At 43.8% G+C, this 8,933-nt stretch overlaps 2 protein-coding genes across 2 annotated transcripts; both read left to right on the top strand.

The window, feature by feature from the left end:
* The first annotated feature begins 2,523 nt into the window (after nucleotides 1-2,523).
* Nucleotides 2,524-4,893, top strand: LOC130459922 (uncharacterized). The gene is made up of 2 exons (XM_056827553.1): nucleotides 2,524-4,424; nucleotides 4,517-4,893. The coding sequence occupies exons 1-2, from the start codon at nucleotides 3,377-3,379 to the stop codon at nucleotides 4,786-4,788; spliced, it is 1,320 nt and encodes a 439-aa protein (XP_056683531.1). The 5' UTR covers nucleotides 2,524-3,376; the 3' UTR covers nucleotides 4,789-4,893.
* A 137-nt stretch (nucleotides 4,894-5,030) lies between these two features.
* Nucleotides 5,031-6,981, top strand: LOC130459636 (uncharacterized). The gene is made up of 3 exons (XM_056827110.1): nucleotides 5,031-5,105; nucleotides 5,184-5,882; nucleotides 5,964-6,981. The coding sequence occupies exons 2-3, from the start codon at nucleotides 5,202-5,204 to the stop codon at nucleotides 6,762-6,764; spliced, it is 1,482 nt and encodes a 493-aa protein (XP_056683088.1). The 5' UTR covers nucleotides 5,031-5,105; nucleotides 5,184-5,201; the 3' UTR covers nucleotides 6,765-6,981.
* Nucleotides 6,982-8,933: the final 1,952 nt, after the last annotated feature.

Raw genomic sequence — 8,933 nt, 5'->3', positions numbered from 1 at the left:
GCTACGTAACTTTGTGATACTCTATATTATTTATCTTTATTCTATAAGGTAACCTTTGAGTTTATTTAAGTAAATGATCTTTTTGTGTTCCTCTATGAAATAGACTATAATATCTTTAACAAATTTATAATTTAATTTAATTTAATTAATTAAAACTGAATTGAAATAATTCTAAAACCCGATTATTAAATGTCATATTGGAAAAAAGAAAATTCCAATGCATGTAACGACCACAAGTCAACAACAATTTATAAGAGTTCCTCTAGCAAATATGAAAGCAAGTTTTAATGCAATTACAAAGAAAAATAGAATCATTCCGTTCAATCTCGCATTTTTTTAATTATAAAATTAAACTTAGTCTTAATCTTAATCACACCCTAATTTTATATGGTTATACAAGCATCTTGCAGCAAAAATCGTAAAAAAATTAAACAAGTAAAAAAACAATTTTTTTTAATACCCCTTACAAAAATTGTTAACTTTTTTCATAAAACATTAGAACATTACTTGCGAATATATTGAGATTTTTGAAAACATAGGCACGCTTCGCGTGCATAGATTACTAGTATAATCTATTACTAGTGGTGAATCAAAAAAAATATAGGTAGTGTAGTCACTACTTAATTAATGAAAAATTAACTGAAATTAAATATTTTTGAAAAAAACTATTGAAAAATTAACTAAAATGAGGTAACTTTTTTGACAAGTGGAGTCATGTGAACCTACTTAAACTCCCTCCCTCCGATATCTATTAATTAGATACAATCAAATCAGTGTTCCAAAAAGAGTACCCGTTTATGCCTTGTTCTTTTCAACTATAGGACCTTATTTTCAATTCAGATAAGTTCAGATAAGTTCTTATAACTTTAATAAGGTTCTATAAGTTCCTATAAGTTCCAATAAGATCCTATAAGTTTTAATAAGGTCGTACAAATTTCAATAAGGTCTTAAATAAAATATGTAATGTAATGATTATTTGCGTTGTTATATTAAATAAATCACACTTATATTATTATATTATGGTTATTAATTGACCATAATAATTATCAATGATATGTAAGTAGAAAAAAAAAACTTTCTCTCTCTAAATTTCCTCTCCATAAAGGAAACCTCTCAAACCCTAAACGTCGTTGACTCGTTGGCGGCCTGAGCACTCGTTGATCACCTAGAGGCACCGGAGAGCCTGCTTCCACGTAGTCTTCCACTGGATCTTAGTGGTGGTTTTTTTACCCCGTAGAGAAAATTAAGGAGGAACCAAGCATTTTCTTCAAGGGAAGCTTCAAACTCCTCCTAGTGCTTCTCTCTTCTCGCCGTAGCTTTCATAGGGGTGATTAATCTAGCCAAATTCAACTACGTCATGTTCAATATGTATTTTCAAAATATCAACTTTTTATAATTTTTGCATAAAGAGAATTTAAGATATAAATGATCAAAGTTGTGCATCGGCATGCGTGAAACTAACAAACGTTGCAAGTATTAAAAGACGGAGGAAATATATAGTTATCATAATCTTTACTTAGTATTTAAAAGGCGAAACCATAAATAATTATATGATACATGTCATTTCCTCTTTTCATCTATTAATTTGGGGTTGTGTTCAATTTTTCTTTTTGTTGTTTGCTATAATTTATAATTTAACATACCTATTGAATCAGGAATCAATTTCATGAACCTCGCTTCACCTAAATCACCATTTAATTCATCCATTTAACTTCTTCTACTTACAAAAAAATTAAGACTTTAAAAGACCGTTAAACAAACACTATATAACTGTCCCTTCTATGAATGGGCTCAAGCTAGTTCACTTAAATTTAAAACCTCTCTTTTTCAAGAAAGGAAGAGAAACAAGAAATTTTAAGTGCGCAAAGAGATAATGTAGAAGATTCAAATTTAGAAGTAATACTACTAATCCAAAAGATCATAATTCACTTACATTTAGAAGTTCATACTAATCCGAAAGATCATACATAATTCACTTAAATTTAGTAGTACTAATCCAACCATTAATTACTCCGTACTAGTTTTCAGTTTTGACGGTGGTGGTACCGATCAAAAGCTTGCAACCAATAAGGTAGTTAGCAACAGCATCATTGATTATATTCTTCACCATTTCCTCAGTCAGCACCTTCACATTCCTCGAATCAACTTCAACTTCACACTACAAGAAATTGTACTATTAACGACGGGCAATCCCGTCGCGAAAGGCCAATACTTGTTGATTAACGACGGGATTTCCTGTCGCGAACCCGTCATAAAAGGGGGGCGTCGTTAATAGAAAATCCCGTCGTAAATCTGTTGTAAACCCGTCGTGAAAGACATTTGCGACGGTTATTCCCGTCATTGTTTGGTTGTTAGCCCCGTCGCAAAAGGTTTTTGCGACGGGATTTTCGACCCGTCGTAATTAGGTTGTCGTAAAAGATACAAATTCTTGTAGTGTCAGTTCCAGATCCATTTGGTGGTCCATCATACTGCTCTAAACCGACTTCCCGAGCTATATTATCCATTGTTGATGTTCCGGTGTTGTAAAGATGGAAACAATGGGCTTCGAATGAAGGCCCTTTTGTATGTGTTGAAGATCTTGCTTGTTTGAATGAGTGGAGTCCGAATTCACCTGCACAAGAGCAAAGTCACTAGCCTCGGGGGTGTTTCCGAGGAAAGCCCCTCCGATGCCTAAGTAAGAATGATGCTCGGATTCTAGAGAGAAGTTCTCTAGAAGAGTAGTCTTAAGGCGATAAATTGGACGTACCTTGAGGTGTGAGCCTTGGCGGCCTATTTATAGTGTTTGCATAATAAATGCCCATAGGTCACTTATTGTTATTGGGCCTTGGGCCTTAATGGATGGCTGAATAGCCATTGGTAGGTTTGATGTTGTTGTTTAGAGCCATTGGGCTTTGGACTTAGTGGCCCAATTGAGAATCAATTGGGAGCCCAAACAACATGCCCCCCAGACCCGGTCCATTTAGAATTAAATGGGTGGGTTTCCAGCTGTCAGAAGTCCGAAAGTTCCCTCTCTTTTTTGAAAAGGGATGATTTGCATTGATGACAAGTGTTGGGAATTGTACTGTGTCATGGAGATCGTGGGTTTGAGGAAGTTGATGCGCCCTTTCTCTTTTCTATAAATACTGGGTGCCTTGCTCCTTTTAAACTTTTTACTCCTTATTTCAAACCCATTCTCTCTCTAAATTCCGGCGATCGCAGTGCAATTTGCTTCTTCAGATCTACGAAATTCGGCCAACTTTAGACTTCGGGAACTTGTGTTGTTCGCTTTATCGGCGAATTCCGCTTCGGAAAAAGGTAATTTGTTTCTGAGTTCTCCTTTTTTCTTCGTTCTTCCTTCTACCCCTCAATCTAAACCCTAGATCGAGATTTCGCGACCATGGCAAAGAATAGGGGCAAAAACAAGTTCGTTGTTGGCTCCTCTAGTGAGAGAGAGAACGTGCCTTCGGGGAGGTTACCGAAATCTTCGAGGGGTCGACCTTCGGAGAGGCCGTTGGAGAAGAGTTCGATTGGTTGGGATGCTTCCGAAGATGAACGTGCAACCTCTGGTGAGAGAGCTGGCTTTTCGGGTGTTCGTCGTCGTTACTCCGAGTTTCCAGTTCATTGGTCGGAAGCTGATCCGAAGGGCAAGTATGCCTCAATTTTGCATGAGACCACGCAGATCGACGGTCCGTTGGAGAAATCGGTCAGCGGTGACTGGTTGGTGGAAGCGAAGTTAGGGAATTATCATCGGAAGGCCGAGGAGCTATACGGAATTCAGCATGCCTTGGGGTACTGGTGCGAGCTTCCTGAACAAGAGCGTCCTCGGGTGACTCATCCACCGAGGGGGTTCATTTCCGTGTATACTCACCATTTGGAGAATGGTCTCCGCTTTCCTTTGGATCCGTTCGTATCCGAGGTTTTGGTGTCGTACAACATTAGTTTGGCCCAGCTCACACCCAAATCTATGAGGCACATAATCGGATTTAGATGGGTGTGTGACTTCGTCAATTTCCCTTGCTCTGTCGCTATTTTTCGGGATCTTCACGATCTGGTTCTCAACCATGCTTCCAAGGGTGATGGGTATGGTTGGTGGACCATTGTCAACAAGAAGTCCCGAAAGAGGGGGGATCCGAACTACATCACGGCGTACCCCTACCTTAGCTCTGACCACAATTGGAAGACGGAGTGGTTGCTCGTCCGTGTGCCGACGGATCCGAAGCATCCCAACTTTTATCGTCCTCCGAAGTGGTTCGTGGCTCCTGATCCTGATATGAGGGGTGTGGCGGCTCCAGATCGGAACCATCGCCACTATGTGGACCTCCTCCAGTGGTTCTTGGCTCAAGAGGATAACCACCGACTGCCGTCTAGCTGGCTCCCGAATCTCAATTACATTCTGAGGGAGGACATTCTTGCTGTTGCCGGTCTCAGCAGGATTTTTGACAGGGGTAGGTGTCTTTCGGCTGAGACCGTTTTTTCAGTGAGTTTGTCCTCTTTCCTGTTTCGTTTTGCTGACATGTTTTGTGCTTTGTTTTTGCAGAGTACGGCTTTAGCTGCATTGATCCTAAGAAGTTGGGCATTTCTTTGGATTTGAAGACTATTCACGACCCGGCTCCCGAGTACAAGTTCGGAAAAGATAACCCTCGTAATCCTCGTCTGAAGGATTACGTGTTGTCTCCTTTGGGGGTTGCTCGGATATCCGAAGTTCGAGCTGATCCGTGGGATTCCGCCTCTTCTGTTGAAGCTGTTCCTGTGAAGGTTGTGCTTCCTGAGTTGAAGACGACTTCGGATCCGGTGAGTGTTCATTTATAGGCTCGATTTTCTGTTTATCTTTTTCTTTTCGGTTGGCCGTCGGCTAACGTCTTGGTCCTGGACCATCTTTTTAGGGTCCTGGGACTGACGCTGTGCCGCGTGCCGTTCCTTTGGTTTCATCTCCGGCTCGGATAGATATCTCTTTATCTAGGAACCGGGTATTTCCCGCTTTTTTCTCTATTTCTTCCTTTTTCTTCTTTTACATTCGTTGACCCTTGGTCTCCCCTTTTTAGGGTCAACGCAAAAGGAAGGGTAGCACTCTTTTGAGGCCTTCCACGCATCCGAAGAAAGCGAAGGCTTCTCAGCCCTCGGAGAAGGTATTTGTTCTGACTTGGAGTTTTTGTAGTTCGTTTCTCCCCTTTTCGGAAACTAATCTTTGAATGCTTGCTATGCAGGAAGCAGTTTCGGAAGTCATGCCTCCTCCTAAGAATCTTCTTCACTTCATGCCCTTGCCAGGGCAGAAGTTAAAGAGTGTGGTGGTTGCTGAACCGCCGGCCGTGGATCAGCCGCTGATCGAGGAAGATATCATCCCTTCTCCCCTTAAACCATCTGCTGCTTTGGGGATCGAAATCCAGGATATCACCGAGGTGATGGAGGCGATTGAAGCCGATTTTGTTCCTGGTTCGGATGTCCCTGAGGTAGCTGGGGAGAAGAAGGAGTCTGCTGATCTTCCCTTCGAGAGGGAGAAGAGTCCAGACAAGGAGATGATAGATCTCTCGGGCCCCGAAGCTGCGGTCCCCGAGGTTCAGAAGGAGGTTCCCTCTGCTGGAGAGGAGGAGCAGCCCGAGCAAGGTTTGACGAGGAAGAGGCGCCACTCGACTTTGGGTTCTACTTCTACCTCGGCCCTGGATAGGCTGATCCATGCTGATCCCTGTTCGGATGTTCCGCTAAAACGGATCCCCGAAGAAGTAAGGGAGGCGATGGCTCGATATGCCAGGGCTCCGATTTTGGGAGAGGACCCTTTGGCTCACGTGGGATCCTTGGTGGGCCCCGAGGCTGCTCGGGAGAATCTGCTTCGTGCTAACCCGCAGTGGAGGGTTCCTGGGGCCGAAGAGAGGAATCCGGCAATGATGGCCCAGTACTATCTGAACGAGGTAATTTGCTAGATTTTTCTCTTTGAGTTGTGTTTTTGTTTTATGTTTTTCCTATTTTGCTCATCTTTCTCTCGTTCCCAGGCTGTTTTCTGGTCTTCGTTCGCTTCCGAGTGTAGCTCGGTTGAGGAGAAACAACTGAGGAAATATCGTGAGGCTTATGCTCGTGATATTCCCATTTTGGACCAGAAGGCTGGGCAACTCCTCTCCGAGCTTACGGAACTCAAGCAGCTGTACCTTCACTATAGTCGCGAGGCTAGAGAGTCTGCTGAGAAGATCGGGACCGAGGTTGGCCAGCTCATCTTCCGAGTTGAAGAGGATGCTGAGAAGATCGCTTCCTTTGCTGAGGAGAAGAAGGATATGGCCGCTAAGTTCGCTAGCGAACTTGAGGAAAAAGATAGACTCTTCCAGGAGATGAAGTCTAAATTTGAAGCGGCCGACAAGGAGCGTACAGAGGCGGAGTTAAGGCTCCACCATTTTGTCCAGCATCGGGAGCTGATCCAGCAGCAAGCTGATAAGGTGCCTGTCCTTCGGCTGAAGCTTCGGGAAAAAGATGACTATATTCGGAAGCTGGAGCAGGAGCGAGTCAACCTCTACACTGCTGATCAGTGTAGAGAGCAGTACTGGAACGGCATCCTGGGTGCTCGGCGCATGTTTGCGAAGCACATGCCTCACTTCCCTTGGAACGAGAAAGTTCCTCTATGGATGCAGGCCGAGGACCACTTGGTGGAATGCCAAGCTGATCGAGATGAAGCTGAAGCTGAACGCCAAGCTGCTCTTGCAGAGGCTCGGGCCCAGAAGGCAACTTCCGAAGGTGATACCACTGCTGGGGGTTCTTCGAAGGATGCTCCCCTAGGGGCCGCTTCTGAGACTCCCAAGAGTTAGGGATTCGGGCAGTCGTCTTCTTCAGAGTCGGTCGGTTCCAGTTGAGGACTTCCGAATATGTGCTTGCTTTTCCCCCTTTTGCCTCGGCGCTGCGTTGTACTCATTTCTTTTTGCTTTCTTTAGTACTTCGGTAGGCCGGTATTGTCTGTTGATGGCTGCCGATTTTAACTTGTTTCATTTTGTTTTCAATTTTTGAGGTTTTCGATGTGTTTGTACTTCCCCCAAATATTGAATAAAAAATGAATGTTTGTTACTTGGCTGCTTCTTTTCAACTTGTGCTTTCGCAATTTTTAGGTCTTTAAATCCGTAGATTTCTCGAGCTCCTCTTTCTGTAGACTTGCTAAAAACCTTTTGATCTTGCGAGCTCTTTAAATCCGTAGATCTGCTAAGAGACTCTTTAGTTTTGCGAGTTCTTCAAATCCGTAGATCTGCTAAGAGACTCTTTGACTTTGTGAGTTCTTCAAATCCGTAGATCTGCTAAGAGACTCTTTAGTTTTGCGAGTTCTTCAAATCCGTAGATCTGCTAAGAGACTCTTTAGTTTTGCGAGTTCTTCAAATCCGTAGATCTGCTAAGAGACTCTTTAGTTTCCAGACTCTTCAAATCCGTCGATCTGCTCAGAGGTTTGGATTGTTCTTCCGATCTCTTGTGGTTCGGAAACCTGGGCAAGAGATCGCTAGTCTGCCTCTTTAGTTATGCCTTCGGCGATCCGTGGATCTGAGCCGGAGTTTTATAACTTGATTCGAGCGACTGTTTGTTGCGAACAAATTTTATTAGGGTACCGCGAATCCGAGGATTCTGGACGGTTCCCTGAAGTGTATGATTTGGTCATTTCTTGCATTTTATCAAGGAATGGGCAAAGTCAACCTGTTTTTGGTCTCGGATTGATCAGATCCGAGGCTGCATATATATATAAAGGGACAATAAATGTAGAGATAAGTTTAATGAAACACATGGTGCCAATGGCTTTCCTCTTCTCATTAAACAACTTACTTGGTTTACAGACAGAGATCATACAAAATATTTCTTGAGAACATCGGTATTCCAATGGTTCTTCAGAATTGTTCCATCTAACTGTTTCAGCATATACGTGCCTGGCCTTTTTTCGGAATGGATGATGTATGGTCCTTCCCAAGTGGCTGAGAGTTTGCCATGGATCCGTCCTTTCTGAACCGAGGCGGCGTTTCTGAGTACTAGATCACCGACTTTTAGGGGTCTGGCGTTGACTCTTCGGTTGTAATGCTTGTTGACCCTCTGCAAATAGGCTGCGTTGAGTGTCCTTGCATCGTTCCGAGCTTCATCCAGTAGATCGAGAGCTTCGGATAGAAGCTGGTTGTTGCTTTCTCCTTGGAGCCCATCATACCTGTTGTATGCCTGGATCCTCAGGCTTTCTGTTCCGATTTCCACAGGAATTACAGCTTCGGATCCGTATACAAGGTGGAACGGTGTTTGTCCGGTAGCTTCTTTTTCAGTGGTCCGAAGGGACCATAGCGTTCCGGGTAGCTCTTCTAACCATTTGTTTTTGTCATCCTCGACTCTTTTCTTGAGTGCGTTGAGGATGAGTTTGTTAGCAGCTTCGGCTTGCCCGTTGCTTTGTGGGTGACACACTGCCGAGTATGCTAGGTGTATGCCGAACTGTTTGCACCACTTTTGCAACGGGGTGTTGTCGAACTGTTTCCCGTGGTCGAAGACCATCAGTCTTGGTATGCCGAACCTTGTGATGATGTTCTGCCATATGAACTTGCGGACCTGAGGTTCGGTGATGGAGGAGACAGCTTCGGCTTCGATCCATTTGCTAAAATAGTCGACTCCTACAATCAACCACTTCTTCTGGTTCGTCGCTGAGGGGAAGGGACCAATGATGTCTAACCCCCACTGTGCGAATGGTAAGGGATACAGTGTTGATTGTAGGGCTTGAGCTGGTTGATGGATGGCTGGTGCGAACTTTTGGCATTTCTCGCATTTCCTTGCCATCTGCTTTGCCTCGGAAACCATAGTGGGCCACCAGTACCCAGCCCGAAGGGCTTTATGTGCTAACGTCCTACCTCCAATGTGGTTTCCGCATATCCCGAGGTGGATTTCCCTTAGGATGTAGTCAGCGTCTGTTGGACCCACACATTTTAGCAGCGGAGCAGAGAATGATTTCCTCATGAGCTCTCCTTCGGCGCTGA

Source organism: Spinacia oleracea, chromosome 4 (genome assembly GCF_020520425.1).
Source record: "Spinacia oleracea cultivar Varoflay chromosome 4, BTI_SOV_V1, whole genome shotgun sequence".
In the NCBI taxonomy this organism is placed as follows: Eukaryota; Viridiplantae; Streptophyta; class Magnoliopsida; order Caryophyllales; family Amaranthaceae; genus Spinacia; species Spinacia oleracea.
The sequence above is the reverse complement of the archived record's forward strand: the minus strand, read 5'-3'. Positions and strand labels throughout refer to the sequence as shown.